This window comes from Bos taurus, chromosome 16 (assembly GCF_002263795.3).
Source record: "Bos taurus isolate L1 Dominette 01449 registration number 42190680 breed Hereford chromosome 16, ARS-UCD2.0, whole genome shotgun sequence".
Classification (NCBI taxonomy): domain Eukaryota; kingdom Metazoa; phylum Chordata; class Mammalia; order Artiodactyla; family Bovidae; genus Bos; species Bos taurus.
In genome coordinates, this window is record NC_037343.1 from 41,105,563 (window position 1) to 41,128,163 (window position 22,601).

Sequence of the window (22,601 nt, forward strand, 5' to 3'; positions counted from 1 at the left end):
GGCTGACTGGCTAACCAACTGAAGGCACCCTCTGCTCCTCCAGCTTCTGGTGGCTTCCCTGTTAGGTGTCTGTGGAGCCACCAGCCCAGAACAGGCCATGGGTGAGGGTTCAGTGCCATGACACATCCTAATGACAAAGGAGAGAAGAGCTCGCGAGGTGGTGGGAGAAGTGAGAAAGGCTTCATGAAGGGGCTGTTACCAACCAGGGGCCGCCCTGAGGCTGGGAGTGATTGAAGGCAAAAGGAGAAGAGGGGGCCGAGGGTGAGACAGTTAGCACCACCGATTTAATGGACATGAACTTGTGCAAATTCCGGGAGATACTGGAGGACAGGAAGGTCTGGCACAGTGCAGCCCATGGGGGTTGCAAAGAGTCTTAGTGACTGAACAACAGCTGAGAGGCAGCCCTGGGCGGTTCCCAAACACTGGCCAACACACACATTCTGGGGCTCCCGCCCTAAGATGTTGGCCCGGGACATCTAGGCTGGGAACCCAGGAATCTGCATGTTGACAAGCTCCCCCCGTAGATCTTATACATTCTGGAAGACATCCACAGATAAATCCAACAGAGCTGAGCACTTGACCAGGGTTCAAATCCCACCTCCAGCTCTGGGCTACACGATCTTAAGTGACTTTCTTAACCCTGTAAGCCTCAGATAAGTAGAAGGCAAGGCTTGAACCCTGTTTGTTTTTCCAGCTCTCAGCTGGGATGGTGATAGGGGAAGTTCCTGGTTAAAGGACTACACAAGAGCATTCATGTGCTTGGCACTGTGGATGCAATGCAGGTGGGGGTAGATTCAGAACTGGGGCTTAACAGACACACACCACTATATAGAAAACAGATAAACAACAAGCGCCTACTGTATAGCACCGGAAACTATATTTAACATCTTGTAATAACCTATAAAGGAAAAGAACCTGAGAAAGAATATGCATGTGTGCTGGGTCGCTTCAGTCGTGTCCAACTCTGAGACCCGATAGACTTCACTCCACCAGGCTTCTCTGTCTCTAGGCAATACTGGAGTGGGTTGCTATTTCCTCTTCTAGGGGATCTTCCCGACCCAGAAATCAAACCTATGTTTCTTGCATCTCCTGCATTGGCAGGCAGGTACTTTACCACTAGCACCACCTGAAAAAGAATATATATATATATAAACAGAATACTTAGCTGTACACCTGAAACATTGTAAATCAACTATGCTTTAAAAAAAAAAAAAAAAGCATAGTTTTTTTCCCCCCTCTCTGGGGGAAAAAATGGGACAGAGCCCTGGGAGCATGGGGCGGGTACAGTGTGGTGGCCCATCCAGGGCCAGCAAGTTCCCCTGTAGGTAACAGGGCTGGCTCTCTGGGGGGCCCACCTTTACCCGTGAGCTGCTGGCTCTGGGTTGGAAGGCGGCTCCAGCCTGCCCTGCTGGGTCCTTGCACCTCCTGTGCCCGCCCCACACCGGGAGAGCTGAGTCATGGAAAAAGTTAGTTCTTTGGGCTGCAGCTTACCTCCCTCCTCCATCAAGCCTACAAAGGCTCCTTTCACGTCTCCAGGAGTGGAGAGAAAACTGTGGGGCCCTCTCCCAGGCTGGGATGTGAAATTTCAAACTTCACCCTGGAGTTAAATTCCCCACCCCCTGCTCCCAAGTAAGGGAGGAGGGGGTACCAAGAGCCAAAAACACAGGTAGGAGGAGGTGGGAGAGGAGGGGGAGGGGTTGTGTCCCATTTAGTTCCTACTGAAGCCAGGTCACGGGGACCCTCTGGACCAGCCCACTGGACTGTGCATCCCCCAGCCCAGTACCCTCCTTGCCTCCATCTTCCCTGGGAAGTTGGGGGACATAGAGGAGATGACAGACAGAACCTCTCTGGGAAGCTGATGATGGAAGAGGCCTGAGTCCACAGGATGCAAGGCTAGTAAAACTCACATCCTGAAGGTGGAACAAGTAGAAAAAAGGTGTCCTATTCCCAACCACAGTTCATCTTTTAGGGCTACCTGACATGTTCCTTTATGGGCTTCCCAGGTGGCACTAGTGGTAAAGAATCGACCTGCAGGAGACAAAAGAGACATTGGATCCATCCTGGGTCAGGAAGATCCCCTGGAGGAAGCCATGGCAACCCACTCCAGTATTCCTGCCTGGAGAATCCCATGCACAAAGGAGTCTGGCAGGCTACAGTTCATAGGCTCACAAAGAATTGAACACAACTGAAGCGACTTAGCATGCACACACGACATATTCCTTTATACTGTGATTTCATTCTAAACCTGACATTTGGGAGAGGTTAAGGGAAGCCCCGTGTGGCCTTGAGTTGAATGAGTCACTTACATTGCTGAGCCCAGTGTTAACACAGTGGCATCGTGACGCCCACCCCTGGAGACTGTTTCAGAGATGAAGTCAAAGTACGTGTAACGGTCCTGATACGCTGAAGGTTAATTTGGGTTCTCAACCCCCTTCCCACTCAAACTTACACCCAAGGCAAATGTAAGTGGGACCTAGAGGTCTCCCAGCTGATGTGGTATCTGAACAGGGTTGGCTGGCTGGTGAGCATCAGTGGATTTCAGTGAACACACTGCTGGGTTTAAGAGTTGCTTCACATCCCTGTGTTTCAGTAACCTACTCCACACAACAGCGAGTGTGTGGGGAAGTGGAGCTATGATACTTGCAAGCCTTTTTAGGCTTGAAGTATTCATCTTAGGTAGGGAGAAAAGCCTGGAAGGCAAGGGGTGCCTGGTAGGGTAGAAAGAACACTGCAGTATCGCATCCACACCACTAGGCGGCGTCGAGGATAACAGATGAGAACAGGCTGCGCGCAGGGGTTTCAGCGCCAGACTTTCCCCAGTTGTCTTGGCAGGCCCCGCAGACACCCGCCACCTCTGGGTGGGGAGAGCCTCTCCAGGGCTGGGATTTCTTTCCCATTTTTACAGACCTCCTAGGTGGGAGGAGGCCGTCATGTTGACCAAGTCCTGCCTTTAGCCGTGGCCTGGGAGTCTAGGAAGGCAATGGCCTGCCTTGGGATCCTATTTTTGGAGGGTTGGATGGAGGCAGGAGGGAGCCTGGTCCTCTGCTCCTGCCAGAATATGGTGGGGTGGGATGGGGTAGGAAAAGGAATCATGTCTGATCTGGAGCCCTCCCTCCTGCACTACCTGGCAGACCGGGATAATGATACCCGCCCTTGCAAGGTCAGTGGGAGGATTCAGTTTCAGATTTGAAGCCCTCAGTGTAGGATAGTCTGTCATCCAGCCACACTCTTCCTACCCTTTTTTGCTCTTCCAGCGGGTGACATAATGACTTCCCAAATTCACCTGGAAGGAAGATCCACGCGGGCAGGAGTTTCCTCCAGAGCTACAGGGTCTTTGCAGCCCCGGGCGGAGTTAAACCCCCAGCCACCCCCTCCCCAAACCAGCTTTTCTCAAAGTGACATTCTCCCCGGATCCTCAGCAGATCATTAAACGGCACTGATTCCAGCACACCCAGCCCTGTTCAATCAGAAGGTCTGGGGGTGAGGCCCTGCACTCCTCGCCTGAACAAGCCTCTCTCTGGAGAACCGCTGGCCCAGATTACAGGGCAAGCTCCCTGGCTCATCCTCCTCTCTTCCTCCAGGCCTGGGACCATCAGGGGCAGCAGGAGGCAAGTCCGATCAGTCATTTTCACTGGCTCTGCTCTTTCGTGACTCACCTCCCAGACTTTCTGCAACAGACAACTCTAAATAGCTGGGTCCCACCCTCCGGCAGGGGAGACATTCTGGTTGGGAGAAAGCAAGAGGTTACAAGGTGGGCCCACCCAACCCCGCGGAGGGCAGCCCAGGGAGACCCAAAGCGAGAAGTCCCCTGCACAGCATGGCGGGGTGGGGGGTGGGGGGGGGGGGTAAGGGCGGGGGCTTGTAGGGGGGTCAGGTTTAGCAAGTTTTGTTTACAGGCGTTTGTTAAGGAAATTGCTGTCAGTCAAGGTAATTCTAGCCCAGATGAGCAATAAATACGCTTCCAGCTAATCTTATGGGGATTTTATTGACACCTCGGGGGCAGAGGTTCCCTTACCCTGCCCACCGCCACCCCTCAAAGCAAAACCTTGCTACCCAGCTGTTCCCCCCCCCCCCCGCCCCCACGCCAACGCCCCGGCCCTTACAACACGACGGACTTGGGTCAGACTTAGAAAGTGCTCTCTAAGTGAAGACAGGAGGCTTCTGAGTAAGGGTCAGAAGTGGCTTCCTGGTCCTACCTGGAGGCAGGGGATGATCAAATGACCTGAAATAAACCCTGGGCGACCTGATGGATCAAGGCGAGCGTAAGCTCCCCCGGGTCTCCCCCGCAGGCACACTGGCGGTCACCTGGCCCGCAGGCTTCCCTGCTCAGGCAGACCGAGCCCCAGGCCAGAAGGCATGTCTCGAGGAGGGAGCCGGTTCGCTGGAGTCGGTTCCAGCGTGTGCGAGTTACTGCGGCGAGCCCTCAGGGACACAGCCGGCAAGCCCCTGCTTGCAGCTAGGGGAGCCGGCCCGGGGAGAGCGGAGTCTCTGAGAGCCCGTGTGCGCGCCCGGGCGCGCACCCCACCACTGCGCAGGGGGAGGGGAGCCCGCGGCAGCCACTCAGAGGAACCGTGGCGAAGCCTCAGAACAACTTTAACTGTCAATCAGACTTAATGGGGTATTATAAAAAAAAAATGGGGGGAAAAGGGCCGCCCTCTCGTTCTGAGCCGCGGCTGTCCCGGGAGCGAACGGATAAGGCGGCGTAGACCCAATCGTCCGATCCACTCGCGCTCCGCACCCGGGCCCTCTCCAAGTTGGAAAGGACAAAAAGAAGGCAATAAATGCTAACAAGGGAGAGAGAGGGAGCCGGATCGAGCGGCAACTCCCAGCCTCCGCTGGAAGAGAGAGGGAGGGAGGGAGCCGAAGAGAGCGGGCGCGCGCGAGGGCGAGCCATGCACGTAAAGAAACTGACACCCGGACCCCCCACTTCTCCTGCACGTTGCTGGCAATCAGATCGCGTTTAAGCAATTTCCTGAGCCCAAGAATAGCAATGAGTCTGGAGACTTTCGCGGGCTGAAATTGGGAGCTCCAAGCACTTTTCCCCCCTACTTTCTTTTTTTTTTTTTTCCTGGAAAAGAGGGGGGGGGGGCGCTACAATTTGGAGACGGTTTTTTTTTTTTAATCTTGCACTTTGAAACCGCGGGACTGTAGCAGGGTGCGCGCGTGTGGTTGGTGCTTTTTTTTTTTTTTTTCCTTCCCCTGCCTAAACTCCTCTGTCAGCCTGTAAACATTACCTGAGAATTCCCCAGCCGAAACGGCTGGCTGCCGGGGCAAGAAAGTTCTTGTTAGAACTTTCCACCTCTGGCTTCCCCTCCACCCCTCTTACTGTCCCAACCTTCGGAGACGCTTTTTCTCCTCCGGAGGATTTATCTTTTTTTTTTTTCTCCCCCCTCTTTTTCTCACCGGGTGCTTGCTTTGCATTTGGGAAGAGGTGATTTCAAGAGTGGCCAGGTGGGACGCCTCTCTGCCCCCTTATTCGGTTTATTTATTATTGTTTGGGGGTGTTTTCTTTTTTAAGTCCTGTTTTGTTCGGTCCGGGGAGTTTCGCCCCCGCCGCCCGGCTCCGCGGCGCGGAGGATGGTGTGGAAACGGCTGGGCGCGCTGGTGGTGTTCCCTCTGCAGATGATCTATCTGGTGGTGAAGGCTGCGGTCGGACTGGTGCTGCCCGCCAAGCTGCGGGACCTGTCCCGGGAGAACGTCCTCATCACCGGCGGCGGGAGAGGCATCGGGCGCCAGCTAGCTCGCGAGTTCGCAGAGCGCGGCGCCAGAAAGGTACCGGGACCCCGCGAATCCAGACTGGTGGGGGCCGGAGGCGAGGGGGGCCCAGGGGACAGGGGGTGCGCCCACCTGCTGCCGCTGCCGGAACCCGCGCCCAGGGTCTGAAAGTCGCCGACCACCCTACTTCTCTGCGCCACCCGCGAGTGCTGAGCTAGTTAGTTTCACCTTGTACATTTCCCGGGCAGCCGACTGTCTGTCTTTTTTGGCAGGTCCGGAGCTGCCCCTCTCCTTTGGGATCTGTGGCTGGCTGTTCACCCCCACCTCGAAACTTAGCAGACCCACCCATTTCCCACATTCTTCCCTCCCAAAGGAAGGTGTTGCGTTTTTTCCTCCCCTCGCTTTCTCTCTTTGCCGCCACCCTGGTAAGGCAGGGTGTGTGCGCTCCTGGGTAGAGCGGGGAGCCGCCTGCTAGCTGGCGCTTCGTATTTTCCTTGGCAACCCGCTTCCCAGCCCCAACCTGGACGGCTGCGGCTCTGGAAGCTGGGAAAGGGGGTACTCGGTGTGGTTTGAAAAGCGGGAAGCGGTGGTGGATGTCTAGCCTAGCCTGATAGGCACTCGGAAGCCAGGTGTTCCGAAATCTAGAGAGAGGGGACAGGCTAACCAGCAGCTGATCAAGAGTTCTTGTTCTAGCTTCAGTGCTGCCTCCGCACACCCACCCCCCACCACCACCCAAATACAGCCCGGAAGGGGATCCCTCCCCACTAAGAGGAGAGGTGGCACTGTGGTGAACCACCCCTCCCCCCTTCCAACTCCCAAGCCCTGCCTTTAACTTTTTGCTAGTTCCACCACCTCTTCCTCCAGTTTTCCCAGACCTGGTGCCTAAGAGTGGGGAGGCTGAGCCAGCTGTCACCCAACGCCAACCCAAGCCAGGCTGACTCACCCAGTGACTAGAGCAATAGAGAGAGAGATTTGAGGCCAGCAGGCTGGGCTGTCTCCAGCCAGCCCTGTGAAGAGGAAGAGCAAAAACAGGGAATTAGTTTGAAATTTAAACTGCTGTGAGCGAGGGGGGTGAAAGGGCCGGCAAAGCCAGCTGATCTGACATGGAGCCACATACCTAGGGGATTAAGTAAATATGTACTGTAGAAAACCAAACCTGCATGTAATTCCAGGTTGCTTTTGTTTTGTTAAATACTGCCCTGAGATTTACAATTCCTCCGGGGTGGCTCTGACTGGGACTGAACTTTGGAGCCTGAACTATCAGCCAAAGCCGATTGCCGATTAACTCTTCCTTCCCTGGGTGGCGTTTAGAAGGAGGTGGTGGCTGTAGGTTGGAGGCTGTCAAGGCTGAGTAAGTTAGCTGGGGTCGACTGTCTCCCAGCTCCTGCTTCTCCTTGGGTGGCTTGGACAGCTGCTTGACCTTGCAGTTGGAAGAGGAGTTCAGAAGTGTTTTTTAACCCTTGGACACACCGAAAAAGGAGAAGCAGAAGTTGCTCTCAGCAGTTTCATTTCCTTGGGAGTGATGCCCTCCACCCACCCCCCACATCTGTTATGGAGGAGTGGCAGATGAGGGTGCCCTTGTGGGGAGGGGGAGCCTGGAGGGTTTGGTACAATCGTATGTGATTGTCATTCCCTAGCTGTCTGCATCCCACAGAAACTTTTCTTCTGGCTCTTCCAGCTGGCCCAAGTCCTGGGTCTCTCAGTGCTCTTGTAACTGGCTGCAGTAGGCATATGAAGAACTCTTTTAGTCAATCTGGAAAAACTTGACTGACTATAAACAAGCCTAAATTGAAAGAAGTGTATGGCACTGGGGTGGGGGAGGGGCAGAGCGGCACCATACACTGGGAACCATGCCCCACTGAATTTGAAATGGGTATCTTCTGAAGAATAAAGCCAGGACCATTGAGTGATATGGCTTAATTAGTATCTGGTCACCAGAAACAGGAACCAGGGGCCCTATGAACCTTCCAGTGCCATTCACCGCGGGTTCAGTCCTCAGGCCAGTCAGAACGACCAAGAGCCCTCCCTATAACTTGTAATTATCAGACCAATTACTGGAGCTGCGTTTTAATGAGCCTTAGGCTCGCTGTCATGGCTGGGAATTTAGAATCAAGGTTTCTTGCCTGAATCCATCTGGGGCCCAGTGAAAGGGCCTTGGGACCACTCCCAGAGCTGGGAGTGTTTAGGGGGCTGGTGGGCTTGGGGACACAGGGCTGAGTGTTGTGGAATGGGGACTTTGGGGCAGATGGCTGAGAGAGTTAAGTGGATGGTGGGCTCAGGGTGGTCGTGGAGCAGCTGGAGAGAGCTGGGGAGCATGGTGCCCACCCACAGCCTACAGCAAAGTTAGGCAGGCCACCTCCATGGCCTGCGTGACCCTCCTCCCCTGGGTGGAAGGAGAGGCAGGATCCATGGGGAAAGGCCCCCCTAAAGAGAAAGAAGGGAGGAGAATCAGAGTCTGCAAATTGCTTGCATGTCTGAGAAAGGTCTGTTAGCTTCTGGGGGGGGGGGGGCAACAACCCAGTTTCCAAAAAACGACCTTGAGTCAAATGATTTGGTAATATTTTGGGGCAGTGGTGCCCTTAGGCTGCAGAGATGACCCAAATAAGGGTTTTTCTTAAAGAGACCCAAAGGCACGAAAGTTGGAAAGTTCCTCACCTTGAGATATCTCTGCTTAACTACCTTGTACGAGGTTCACCCGGACAGGGCCAGTCATGGCCCAGGTCTCCGAGGCAAAGACTCTAGCTGGGTAATTGCCCATTACAACCCCTTTATACTTGCTGTGTCCTTCTGGAACTCCTTCCATGGAAGCATTCACAGAGCTTGGGCTCAGCCCTACACCTCCAAGGCTCTGTCGGGGTAGGCTAGAGGTAGACCTAGCCTCTGCTTTTTGACTTTGACCTGGTTTTAGCAACAGCCCCCTGAAGGACAGAAGTGAACTGTTTGGAAGTATCTGCAGGGATTGTTCCAGCCTCTGGCCCAGTAGGAGGCAAGTGGCTGGATTAGAGCCCTGGGCCATGATGGCAGAACCCTTGAGCAGGGACCCAGTCCCTTCATGGAAGAGAGAGCCAGCCAGGACTCCGGGACGCGTTTTGCAGATCCAGTCTGAGGACTGGTTCAGAGTTGCACCTGCTTTGTTATTGAATTTATGGTCCATGGGTCTGTAGCCTTTTTCTTAAAGAAGCTCACTAGGAATAGACCCTTCACCTAGTCTGGTGAATCACATCCATTCAGCAAATCCTTCCCATCCTGGCACTGGGCCAGGCCCAGGCCCAACTACCCCTTGATGACCACCTCAGAGAGACCTAGTCCAACAAACCTGCCCGAGGTATCTGTCAAGTGTTCAGTGCAGCGCTGGGCCTGGAGAGGGGTGGGTAGAGCAAAGAAGGCTCAGAGACATGGCCAGGTGCTAACTGTCAAGGCACAAGCTATAGCGTATGTTTCCTGTAACTGCTGTAACAAATGACCACCAAGTTGGTGCCTTGCAGCAACAGAAGTGTATTCTATTTCTAATCTGGAGGTTAGAAATCTGAAATCTGGGGGTTGGTGGTGCCCCCCTCATTCAAAGACTCCGGGGAGAATTCTTCCTCCTCCCTCCCCCTCCCTCCGCACTCCTGGTGGCTCCTGGTTGGCATTCCTTGGCTTGTGGCAGCATCACTCCCATCTCTGCCTCCTTCTTCACGTGACTGTCTGCTATCTGTGTCTGTGTGTCCTCTCTTCTCATAAAAACACCAGTCATTGGATTTGGGCCCACTCGAATCCAGTATGACCTTGTCTTGGGATCCTTAACTAATTACATCTCTGAAGACTTTATTTCCAAATGAGATCACATTCTGAGGTCCTGGGTAGACACAAAGTTGGGGGGGTACACTACACAGAAGGCTTCCCAGGTGGCTCAGTGGTAAAGAATCTGCCTGTCAATGCAGGAGACACAGGAGACGCAGGTTCGATCCTGGAGTTGAGAAGATGCCCTGGAGGAGGAAATGGCAACCCACTCCAGTATTCTTGCCTAGGAAATCCCATGGACAGAGGAGCCTGGCAGCTACAGTCCATGGGGTCGCAAGAGACAGACACGACTCAGCACAGCACGGTACAGCACACTACACAGAGAAACCCAGAGCCATTCATCTATAACAAGAGTGCATGGAAGGCTTCCTGAAGAAGGTGGCATTTGAGTGAGGCTTAGAGCACATCAAGAGTTTGAACCAGCAGAGGTGGGGGAAGGGTAACCCACGTGCAAGAAACCAGTGATGAGAGATTGTACACCTGGCTGAAACTGGGGATGGGAGGCAGAAGGGAATGAAAGAAAAATAATGTTGCATGGACTAGGGATTAGGGGAAGGAATAATTTGTGTCTCACACTCTGAATTAGGCCAGTACTGATGAGATTAGGAAAAAGGAGAAAGGGGAGAGAAGGGTCCAGACAGGTAATCTTGCAATCCAGAGTCATCAGGCCAAAGTAGCTGCATTAAACAATTGATATGTCATGAAAGTCACACAGCTAGGGTGACATGGGAAACAGCAGTGGTTTACTTCTCCCCTTCTCACCCAGAATGCAGCCTTTGCTAAGAATTTCTAGGAAAAGTACCAGGTTCTCATCTAATGCAGTTTGGGAGCAGGAAAGTAGGCTACCTGTCCTAACTGTGGCATCTAGGAAATTCTTTCAGCATGCAGCGTCTGGTCCTTGGGTTTCAAACAATGGGCTTTACAATTTGGACTGTCAGCTGAATAGACAAACACCTCCCTTTTACTGCCCCACCCACTTCGCCTGGGGAACAAAGGTGCCCACATCTGGGACCACGCCCCTTGTGACCAGGCTCACCTGGGTTCTAGACCTGACTTTGCTACAACCCTGAAAAAGTCACTCCCTTCTCCAGGCTGCAGCTAAGAAGCACACCTGTAAAAATGAAAGGGGACGCAATGATCCCTAAGACCCTGGCATGCTCTAAAATTCTCTTACGGCTCCTGTTAGTAGCTTCCCTAGTAGCTCAGATGGTAAAGCATCCGCCTGCAATGCAGGAGACCTGGGTTCCATCCTGGGTTGGGAAGATCCCCTGGAGAAGGAAATGGCAACCCACTCAGGTATCCTTGCCTGGAAAAGCCCATGGACAGAGGAGCCTGGCAGGCTACAGTCCATGGGATCACAAAGAGTCGGACACGACTGAGAAACTAACACACATATGGCTCAGCCATCCCAGGAAAGCAACCTCGTGCCAAGTTCTCTGCAAAAGACATTTGTCCTCATCACTGCAGATCTGAGCCTTTTGTGCTGTGCATCAGATCCCACTGAATGAAAAAGCAGCAGCTCAGAGTTGGAAAATGTGCCCTCAGTCTGTAGATGGCCTCACGTCCATTTCTAAACCCCTTTAACAGCCACCAGGTAGCCGACTCTGTGATTTATTTCAACTCTTGCAGGAAATGTTAGTGTTTTCATCTTGTGGCTTCCAAGAGAACGAAGGGCCCGAGTTTCCCAATTAACACGTCAAGTGGAACTTGCAGGGTATATCCTAAAATCAGAGCATGCTCCCTAACCTGGAAATACTGACCCTGGGTCAGGATGTCCATCGTCCATCTACCTGGGCATCTGCTCATTCTTGGGCAGATTCCAAGTTCTTCTGAACTTTCTGCATTTCAGAGCTTTGGCCATTGGTTTATCCCCCACCCAGAGCCCTTCCAGTCTCTGTATCAAAATAGTTACTTTCTCTGTACCATCTTTATCTTGTTATTTGCTGAGAAACGATCCTTACCACTTTGAGAAAACTATCTTGGCCATATTGATGAGAAGGGAGCCATTAGCCATCCTTTCTCCCAAGGAAAGAGATCCAGTTGTTGTCCTCAACTACAACTTGTCCCTAGAGTCTTCATCCCAACCTGCCACTCTCAAAAGCCCACATAGTTATGGGCACCTGGGCTCGAATGGTTCCAGACCCAACCTGTTCTTCTGTATCCTCAGGCCGAAGCACAACCTTACCTAGAATGTTGTAAGATGTTCTCCTTGCTCCCTTTAGAAGACACACTCAAAAAAAAAACCCCAAGTATATACGATGCTTGAAAGGGAGACATTTGAAACATATTATTCAGATGAACCAAGAAGGTTGGGAAAGAGTTGAAGCCAAATGAAAAGGAGACAAGCAAATCTGTTTAGATACTAGCGTTCCCAAATGCACACTCGTCTGCCGTGAGATGAGTGAGGTCCCTTAAAAGGCATGAAGTCTTATTAAAGTTCTGGATTCTCGAAAAGAAAGTGTTAGGGGACTTCCCTGGTGGTCTGGTGGTTAAGACTCCGTGCTTCCACTGCAGGGTGCACGACCTGGTCTAGGACGTAAGATCCCCTGTGCTACACGGCACAGCCAAAGATAATTTTTAAAAAATTATAATTAAAATTCACAAAATTTTTTTTAAATGCCAAATACCAGAATAGTTTAACAAATGAGTGGTTGGTGGGAACTCGTTCATTCATTCCACAAGTCTGTGGTGCACCCTATGTGTGCCCAGCACTGTTCTAGGCATAGAGATACGGCAGCGGTGAGCAAAGCAGACACCAGTCCCCACCCGAGTGGAGTCGGCAGTTTGGTGAGGGAGACAGATAAAAACAGGATACAGAAAACAGCCCGTTACATCACAGTAAGGAGGAAACAAATGAGGTCCAGTGACAGGCCTGACGGGAATGGAGGGAGCAGCGTTCCAGGTAGAGGGAAGAGACAGACAAAGAAATGTACCTGGGATATCTGGGGAGCTGGGAGGGGGCCACTGTGGCTGAAGCAGAGTGAGTAATGAGGGCTGCAGTGTAGGGGGCAGGGGATGGGCCAGTAATGGGGGGTCAGGGAGCAGAACAGGAAGGGGTGGGGTGGGAGAGCAGGGCAGGAGACTGGGAGCAGGGCAGGGGGCGAGCTGGGGGAGCAGGGCAGGGCAGGTAGGGCCAGCAGTCTCTAGAACCGGCTCTGGCTTTGGCTCCAAGTGAAGCTGGGAGCTGTTGTTCTGCAAAGGGAAGTAGAAGTGACAGGATCTAACCCAAGTCACTTAGGGCCAGGTCACTTAGGGAGGTGGGGTGGGGGGGTGGAGGGGGTGGCAGGCCAAGGGCAGGAGAGGGGTTGGGGTGCTTCTTGGGCTCCTCTAAGTACTTGAGACCAGACTTGCCTGGCTCCCTTCTGAGGGCATTCTAAAGCTTGAGTCTGCTCTCAGCTTGGTGCTTGGATCTGAGAAGACACTGCTGTTGATATCTTTAGTCCAGTGGAAGTATGTGGGCTGAAGGGAGATCTGGGTAGGCTGGTGTACCTCTGGAGGGATGGGTGCGAGTCTTCCGGGATCCAGGCCTCAGAGTCTGCTGGGGAGACCTCCGCTCAGCAAGCCATGATCTGTGCTTGCGGATGCCTGGGGTGAAAAATGGTGACACGGCTCTTGGGGAACTGTGACTATGTCAAATTCATTCCTCGATTTAGGCAGCTGGGCTTAGGGCTGCCACAGGGAGCCACATTAACAAGGTTTTCTCTGGTGGCACTTACGTCCTGGTGTGATGATCATCTCCAATAAAGCCCCTGATGCTCTGGAAAGAGGAGTCAGCTTCAGTAAGATGACTTTAATGGCAACAGAAATTTAACTCCCTCTGCAAAGAAAATGAAAGCAACTGTATTGGTGCCCTGAGCAAAGGAGACACTTTTCAGTTCTACTATGTCAAGGGAGCCCAGGAGCATTGTAGGCAGTATCGGTCAACACTTTGAGAAGGTCCTTGAGCAACTGGGGGGCACCCAGGGAGCAGGCTCCAAATGACAAGGACCAGAAGCCATGACTTAGGTGGGATGGCCAATCCAGAAGCATTTGGTTGACTGCTTCAGGGGCTGGAGACAGTATCAGCTGCCTTCCAGGTGGATGGAGGTCCACACGAGGCTGGGGCCCGGGAGCACCTTCCCACCCTCTGGAGCTTTTCTGGGGTCAGCAGGCTGCAGTGAGGGAACTGTGGATTCTTGCATCAGGAGAGGTTGGGTTCTGGATGATCACCTGGGTCCCTTCCACCCCATTGATTCTGTGAACCATTGTTACTAGAGTGATGTCAGTGACCCAGACAGAGTCAGGGGCCACAAGGAAGAGAGGCCACCAGCTTCAATCGACCAATGCTCAAAAATTAAAAGAAGACAGCCCTTCTCAGCCTGACCTCAGCAGAGTCCTTCAGGGGCTGGGTCATTCCTTTGGTGGGGTTTTTCCAGGATGCTGGAGAGAGAAGAGGAGGAGTAGGAAGGTGCAGGCCTGTGTTCACATCCTTCATTCTGGCCATCAGTCATAACTTAGACCCGAAATGGATGCTGAGGGCTTCCTTGGGCTCCCCAGACAGCTTGAGACATTGGTGCATACCCTGTGTGACTGTGGTGGCCTACAGGATTGACTCCACAGGGCTTTTTCACATTCATTGTCCTGTCTAGGCCCAGAGGCAGGTGTGATCAGCAACCCACTGCTTTTCTTCTTTTCTTTTTTCCAATTAAAAAATAATTTTTAAATTTTTATATCCTTTTTAAACGTTACTTTCCATTGACCATTACTGCAAAATGTTGGCTGTATTCCCCGTGTTATACAGTACATTCTTGAGCCTGCCTTATACCCAATAGCGTGTACCTCCCCTCCCCCATCCTTATATTGCTGCTCCCACCCAGTGGTAACCACTCATTTGTTCTCTATATCTGTGAGTCTGCTTTTTGCTGTTATATTCACTAGTTTGTTGTGTTTTTTAGATCCCACATGTAAGTGATATCATATAGTGTGTGTCTTTCTCTGACTTATTTGACTTTGCATAATGCCCTCCAAGTGAGAACATTTCATTCTTTTTTATGACTGAGTAATATTCCAGCGTGTGTGTGTGTGTGTGTGTGTGTGTGTGTGTGTGTAGATATGGATATAGATATACACCACATCTTCATCCACTCCTCTGTTTATGGACACTGAGGTTGCTTCTGTATCATGGCAATCGTAAATAACACTGTTATGAATATTGGGGTGCATGTACCTTTTCGAATTAGTGTCCTTGATTTTTTTTCCCCAGATATATACCCAGGAGGGGAATTGCTGACTGATAGGGCACCCCACTCCAGTACTCTTGCCTGGAAAATCCCATGGATAGAGGAGCCTGATCGGCTGCAGTCCATGGGGTTGCGAAGAGTCGGACACGACTGAGCGACTTGACTTTCACTTTTCATTTTCATGCATTGGAGAAGGAAATGGCAACCCACTCCAGTGTTCTTGCCTGGAGAATCCCAGGGACAGGGGAGCCTGGTGGGCTGCCGTCTATGGGGTCGCACAGAGTCGGACATGACTGAAGCGATTTAGCAGCAGCAGCAGCAGCAGGGTAGTTCTATTTTTAGTTTTTTGGGAAACCTCCATCCTGTTTTCCACAATGGCCATCAGCAAGTGAAGTGAGTTGCCCTGGATGGTTGGCCTAAGGCAGATTTCAAACCCAGGATTTTAGCTTCAACACTAGGCCCTTTCCCTCTGGGTCAAATATTATCAGCCTGGCCCAGCCCACCCCAGTCAGGGTTATGGAGAGGTCAAGAGACAAGCTGTTCAATAATGGGAACTACCTAGTACACAGACGGTTCTGGAAAGAGAATTGATGAGCAGTCCAGGAGTCAACAGGATGTACTTAAGTTTGACCTCACCAAAACATTTTTTTAAGCACTGAGCAGCAGTATTTGCATACAATGAGTGGGTTACTTGCCAAAGTATTAAGGTAGTCATTGGTTATCAGGGTTTGCTTTGAACACGTAACTGATAAGCAGGAAAGCAGCACAGTTGTATTTCATGCATTTACAGCCAGGGTGGCACCTCTAGCTGGAAGCCAACTTTGAGGAATGAGTGAGTGCCGGCTTCTTCCATCTAAACTCGAGGTCACCCAGCTGGATCCTCCCAAGTGACCTAGAGCTCTGATAATTCAGAGAAGGGAGAGATCACTGTAAATTAAGGAAATCTCAGAAGACTTCTTGAAGGAGGTGGCAACTAAAGGGTTTGCAGTAAGTCTTAAACTTTTGCTGGTTGTGGAGCCCTTTGAGAATCTGGAGAAAGTAATATAAACCCAGTCTGAAGAAGAATGCACAAAGAGACAAATTTTTATACTTTTAAGAGATCATTGGGTCCCCCTGATGCCTGTTCCAGACACCAGGTTAAGAACCTCTGGACTGGATCCAATCAAAACCCATCCAACAACTTGAGGCTCTGATTCAGGGCCCAGAACTGGAGCCTATGTCAGAGGCAGGAGACTCTGGAGTACTGCAACCCAAAGCCAAGGTCAAGCCAGAGTGGACAATACAGATCTGTGGCCCGGTAATACTTAATGCCAACAAGAGTCAGCCTGGCAAAGGTCACTGGGCTCAAGCTTTCCTGACTGTGTTGGCCACATCCTGTTTTGGGGAAGTCGATCTTGAAACCCCTTTTCAGTAGCCTTTCAAGGAAGGGGCTAAGAAAGCACTTTGAGCAATGAACCATATGATTATTTTGTCCACATTGAAACATACTCCTGGGAAGTGCTTACAGATACCTGTCTGCATTTCAGTCTTCTACAGAGCTCTGGGCCATCTGAACCCCAGCAGCCTCAAGGCAGACCCCAACACCAGTTGAGGTTTTAGGACCGAGTTTTCAAACTGGGTTCCAAAGCACCCAAGGGATTCCAAGAAGGTGGGACCCCATGGGAGGTGGAGCAGATGGGGTTCCCAGGGGTCCTCATCTCCGTTTAACTCACTCAGCTTCCTTAGGTCTTGTAGCTTAGAATTCTGTGTGAGATTTTTGTGTGTATTTTGAAAGGATGCCATTACTTAGAAGGAAAACATAAGGCTTGAAAGGAACTATTCCGGGAAGTTACTTAGGACACACTTCTCTTGTTGTTCAGTCGCTAAGTCCTGCCTGACTCTGCACCCCCATGGACTACAGCACGCCAGGCTCCCCTGTCCTTCACTGTCTCCCGGGGTTTGCTCAGATTCATGTCCATTGAGTCGGTGATGCTATCTAATCATCTCATCCTCTGCCTCTCCCTTCTCCTTTTGCCTTCAATCTTTCCAAGCATCAGGGTCTTTTCTCTTAGCTGCTCCTTACTTGGAGCTTCATTGGAAGCTCAGCTGGTAAAGAATATGCCTGCAATGCAGGAGACCCCAGTTCAATTCCTGAGTTGGGAAGATTGGCTAGAGAAGGGATAGGCTACCCACTCCAGTATTCTTGGGCTTCCCTGGTGGCTCAGATGGTAAAGAATCCACCCACAATGTGGGAGACCTGGGTTCAATCCCTGGGTTGGGAAGATCCCCTGGAGTAGGGAACAGCTACCCACTCCAGTATAATGGGAATCTGCCATGTGTCATTTCATTGGGCCCTCAACTTTGGGTTCTTTACTCCAAGGTGAAGAAGCATGCCTTTCTAGCTTGTGCCTTTGCCCCTCAAGGGAGGGTTCCCTCTTCTCGCCCAGGCATATGGAACCCCAGGCCCTGCTCAGCCCTCAACCAGGCCCCCCACACCACCACTAAGCAACCCAGGAGCTAGAAGCCCTAATTACTCCACCAGGACTGAGCCAGCCTCCGAAGGGAACCCAGCCCACATTCAGCTCCCAGCCTGGGGGAATGCGACTTGGCCACTCCAGCCCCAAAGCCAAGGACTGGCCCGTGGACAGTGTCACAGCTGCTGAGGTCTTTCAAGTTGTGGAGACCAGCCCACTGGCCAGAGCACTCTTGCCATTCATGATGCTAGCCAGGGCTGCTGGGAGCCAGTTCCTAATCCTTTAAATCCTAGGAAGCCTCCCAGCAACCTGCTGTGTGACCTTGGGTAATAACCATCTCTCTGGGCTTCCCCCATCTGAAAAACGAAAGTATGAAGATTCCGTGAAATAATATATGTAAACCTCCTAGTTCAGCACCAGAGGTTTTGCAAGAAATGATGGCTCCTTCTGGTTGGCATGGGGGCGGAGAGAAAGCGGACACCCCCAGCCCTGGCTTGTTGGCCCAAGTGCTCTGCTGGGCACAGAGGCAAAGAGCCCGCTGGCCAGACTCAGTCTGGTTCTGGGAGTCGGCAGGAAAGGGAGAAATTTGCTCCTGTCACAGAAGCCCTTGGGAATTTTAGCTCTTGACCCTTTCTAGAAGTCAGTAAGAATGAATCACTCTTCCTCAGGGAGGGCTCAGAGCCTGGCATCGTCCCTCATACTGGAGGCCCCTTTCCTCGTGTTCAAGGGCTGGTCCAATACAGGCCCCTCTCCAGTCCAGGCACAGAGGCTGGTCAAAGGCCGGGCCTCTGCTCTGGTCCTGGCTGCCCACTCCGCAGACAGCCACCCAGCTTCCCCATTAGTCATCTTCACCTCTGTGTCCAAGTAGCTCAATTGGTCAGGGTTGGGCTGCGGTGAGGCCAAAGTCATGGGTTACCATGGCAACTCCCCATGCTTGTGGCTGCTTGTTGCCATGTGTCTTCTCCAAAAGGCTGTGAGATCCTTGGGAGGCCAGGGATGTGTCCTCTTACTCCCTGAGTGTCCTGAGCACCCAGCAGTATCTGGGAGTCAGCAGGCACTTCATAAATCTTTGTTGCTTGCGTGAAAGCATGACTGATCCATCATAGCGAGTTAGAATCCATGTCTACTGAGCACCTACTATGTGCCAGCACCTGACACGTAATAAAGTCATTTATTCCTCACAGTGAGCTCTAGTGTGGGCAGTGCTGTCTTCTTTTTTTCCCAATTGGTATCCCCCTTGTTTTTATTTATTTATGGCCGCGCTGGGTCTTCGTTACTGCAAACGGGCTTTCTCTAGTTACAGTGAGCAGGGGCTTCTCTTGTTACAGAGCATGGACTTTATGGCACGCAGGCTTCAGAAGTTGCAGCTCCTAGGCTCTAGAGCTCAATGGTTGTGGTGCACCAGACTTAGTTGTGCCAAGGCATGTGGGATCTTCCCAGACCCGGGATCGAACCCATGTCCCCTGCGTTGGCAGGTGGATTCTTAACCACTATACCAACAGGGAAGCCCTATCATCTTTTTCACTGGTCCAGATTCTGAGGGTCCATAGCAAGATCACACAGCTTGTGACAGACCGCGTGGGATTTGAACTCTGGGCGTCTGCTCTTGAACCAGTGAGTTTTGTGGCCTCTCAGTTAATCATTTTACAGAACAGATCACATTGACAGCCCTGAGCAGAGTCCATGCAACGTGTGCTTTTAGCTGCTGGGAATTTAAATGGGTCTAAAGGACATGAGCACAAGCCTGGCTCCCGGAGATCAAACAGTGTTGTCCGGACTCAGTCTCGCCTTAGGCAGGCCCTCCCCACCCTGGGACTGCTCACATCTGCCCCTTGCTGCCTTAAACCCCCTCAGCTCCCAGTGGAGCAAGCAGATCAGTATCTTCCTCCCAACTTTTCCAGGGTCCAGGAGTTGAGTCTCTCTGATTGTGGCTGGATTAGGCTGAAGCAGACACTGGCAATGGTGTAATCGCTAGTTGGCCAGCTGTGGGTCTCGGGCGTGACTCTGAGCTAGAGGAACAACCAAGCCACAGCATGTAAGTGTGGAGATGGACTTCTGTGGGGGACATGGGGCTTCTGCTGCCAGGAGCAAGGGGATCAGGAGTGGATGTCTAGTATTCCTTCTTAAGGAGGAACCAATTCAGTTTTTCATCTCAGGCACAAACGTCCAGGAGCTCCAGGCATCTCTTAGCCAGTCCTCCCAGGTCTAGTCCTGAAGACCTTATCAGGTCATTTACTGACATGCGTGTTAAGTCGTTCAGTCATGTCCAACTGTGCGATCCGATGGACTGTCGCCCACCTGGCTCCTCTGTCCATGGAATTCGCCAAGCAAGAATACTGGAGTGGGTTGCCATTTCCTGCTCCAGGGGATCTTCCGCACCCAGGGATTGAACCCAAGTCACCTGTGTCCCTGAACTGCAGGCAGATTCTTTACCACTGAGCCACCAGTCCTGCAGACCTTATCAGGTCATTTACTGACACTTACCAACAAAAAAGACAGGATAGACTTTTCTGGCTTGAACTGAAACCTGTCTGCTCTCAGGGAGTTTGCACCTCAAAGAAGCCTTCTGAGCAGCCACTTACGGTGGTCCAGCAGGTTGTCAACAAACTTTCTTGGTATCCTTTTCTGGAAGATGTAAGGCCACTTGGACAGGAAAGTAAAGGAGGCCCCTTTGCTACTGTTTCTACTCACGCTTCCCCGGGTGTGAGAAGCTGGCTCTCTGATGCAGAGTCCTTCCAAGGTTGGAAGCAGAGTCTCTGGGTGCCTTTAGATCTCTCCCAGGGGCCTGGGGACAGTGTCAAACTCAGCTGGCTGGTCCAGCATGCCCTGAACTCTCACAGGCCCCATCCCAGGTCATCATGGGGAGCTGGGGCTGGAGCCAGCGTGACCACAAAGGGCAGCGTGACCTTCCTGCAGGCAGGCAGACACACCCACATGGAGTCAGGCCACCCTCGACTCCCACATGCCATGTCCTCATGTCTCACTTGGCAGAGGGGGCAGCCTTGCATCACCTCCCCAGGCCACTTCTCTGGTGAACCCACAGCGAGGCAGTAGGGGTCCTCCTGCCAGGGTCACGGGGCAGTGTGGGCTGGGAACAGCTTTGCCCTCCTCCTCCTCCTGACTGGCTGTGCTGGTTTGGGGGCCAGCTCTTGCGCCTTCAGGTTGGCAGGTATGTGTGTGTGTGTGCATGAGTGCACATGTGTGTGCACCTAAGTTTAGCTTTATTTCTTTTTTAAGGAGCTGGTATACAGTTGTGATTCAGATTTTGAGCTCAGGAGTCAACAAACCAAAATTCATATGCATGCTCTTCCACTCACTTGCTGAGTGGCCCTAAGCAAGTTATTAGACCTCTCTGACCTTAGTTTCCTCATTTATAAAAGGAGATTTCAATGAGATACTGTATGAAAAGTCCTGGTCGTGAAGATGAGGCTGTGGCTCCTGTTTGACTGTTCCTTGCAACCCCTCTCGTGCACCCTCTACAAAAGCCTCTGGGGCATATCTTTATGACAGAGAGTTGTTGTTGCTGTTGTTTTTTTAAATATTTATTTATTTATTTATTTAGCTGTATTGGGTCTTAGTCGCAGCTGCATGTGGAATCTTCCCAGAACAGGGATTGAACTCGTGTCCCCTGCACTGCAAGGCAGATTCTTGACCACTGAGCCACCAGTCGTGTCCAACTCTTTTACCACCCAGTGGACTAGCCCACCAGGCTTCTCTGCCCATGGGATTTCCCAACCACCAGGGAAGTCCAATAGAGGGTTTGTTTTAAGTGATGCTGACAGGTTAGCATGAGGGAGGGGCTGCCGTGCCACTTTCGGAAGCCCACAGACTTTGGAGACAAACTCCAGTTTCAGACCCAGCTCTCCGGCTCTCCACCTCTCTGCCTGAGCTTCCCGCAGCTGTGCTAAACAAACCATACACTCAGCGGCTTAAAAATCACGTTCATTCTCTCGCGGTTTTGGAGGTCAGGAGTCCAACAGTGGTCTCACGGGCTAAAATCAAGGTGTCAGGGCTATGTGCCCTCTGGAGGCTGGAGTGAAAAATCCATGTTCTCGCATCTTCCAGCTTCTAGAAGCTGCCCACATTCCTTGGCTCATGGCCCGTTCCTCCACCTTCAAAGCCGTCAAGATTGCATCACCCTAACCCGGCTTCCGTGGTCACATCTCCCTCTCTCTTCTGTCTCTTTCTGCCACTTCTCAGGCCCCTTGTTATTACACTGAGCTCACCTGGATAATCCAGGACAGTTTTTCTATTTTAAAGCCAGTTGATTAGCATATTTAATTCTATCTGCAGCCTTAAATCTCCCTTTCCTGTGTAAGTTAACATAGTCCCAGGTGCTGGGGCTTAGGATATGGGCATCCTGATATGCTCAGAGCTTCCCTGGTGGCTCAATAGTAAAAGAATCCACCTGGCAACGCAGGAAATGTGGGTTCAACCCCTGGGACTGGGAAGATCCCCTGGAGAAGGAAATAGCAACCCATTCTAGTATACTTGCTTGGAGAATTCCATGGACAGAAGAGCCTGACAGGCTACAGTTCATGGGATCCCAAAGAGTCAGACACAGTTGAGTGACTGAAAAACAAATTCTGGTGTGCTCAGTTGCTAAGTCATGTCCAACTATTTTGCGACCCTATGGACTAGCCCACCAGGCTTCTCTGCCATGGAATTTCCCAGGGAAGAATACTGGCATGCGTTGCCATTTTCTCCTCCAAGGGCATCTTCCCGACCCAGGGATTGAACTTGCATCTCCTGCATCGCCTGCATTGGCAGACAGATTCTTTACCACTGAGCCACCTGGGAAGCCTTTGACGTTCTGGAGGAAGTCATTATTCTGCTGGCTACACTCTCTGAGCCCCAGTTTTCTCATCTATTATATGACAGTGCTAGTCTCAACCTCCCAGGAGACTGTTGCCAGCCAGGGGCTCAGAAAACACTGGCTGGATATGCCCCGAATACCTGCCGAATGCAAACTTCTTTTCCAGGTGCCATCCACCCTCACCAGGCACACAGAGAGGCTGGCAGTGTGGCTAGGGCAGTAGAGTGTCATTTGTGGGATTTGTCCTTGGAGGACAAAACGGCAACAGGGGATCTGAACTGACCCCACGCTGGGTTGGCAGCTGCTCCACAGAAAAGAAAACTGTGGGTCATCCTGGAAGGCTTCTTATGGGGGTGGATCTGACAGTGGGGAAGGGTGTGCAGGGGGCTCTCCTAGGTCATAGGGACCGGGTGGGCATCGCAGGGGAAAAGCACAGGTCCCTCTTCTGGCTAGCTGGGAGAACGGACCCATGGCTCTCAGTGACACTGAGGCATGATAGACACTTTGATGGAGTGGGATGCAGCTCTGAGCAAAGGGAGGGGTTTCCAATCAGTCTTTGCCATTGTTAATAAAACTCTTCCTACACACTAAGTGGAACTTCCCTGGTGGCTCAGA

General features: G+C 51.9%; 1 protein-coding gene and 1 long non-coding RNA gene across 7 annotated transcripts in view; one reads left to right on the forward strand and one right to left on the reverse strand.

Moving 5' to 3' along the window:
* Positions 1–853: 853 nt before the first annotated feature.
* LOC132342465 (uncharacterized) lies at positions 854–4,569 on the reverse strand. Its single transcript, XR_009490846.1, has 2 exons — positions 4,197–4,569; positions 854–3,722 (listed from the first exon to the last, which is right to left on the reverse strand). It is a non-coding gene; the product is annotated as an uncharacterized lncRNA (long non-coding RNA).
* The window catches only part of DHRS3 (dehydrogenase/reductase 3), a 50,561-nt gene continuing 32,082 nt past the window's right edge, over positions 4,123–22,601 (forward strand). The window contains exons 1-2 of one of the 6 annotated variants that reach the window (XM_059875229.1): positions 4,123–4,262; positions 5,519–5,772. In XM_059875229.1, coding sequence (XP_059731212.1) covers positions 4,247–4,262; positions 5,519–5,772 — 270 coding nt within the window. In that variant the 5' untranslated portion in view covers positions 4,123–4,246. 6 annotated transcript variants of the gene reach the window in all.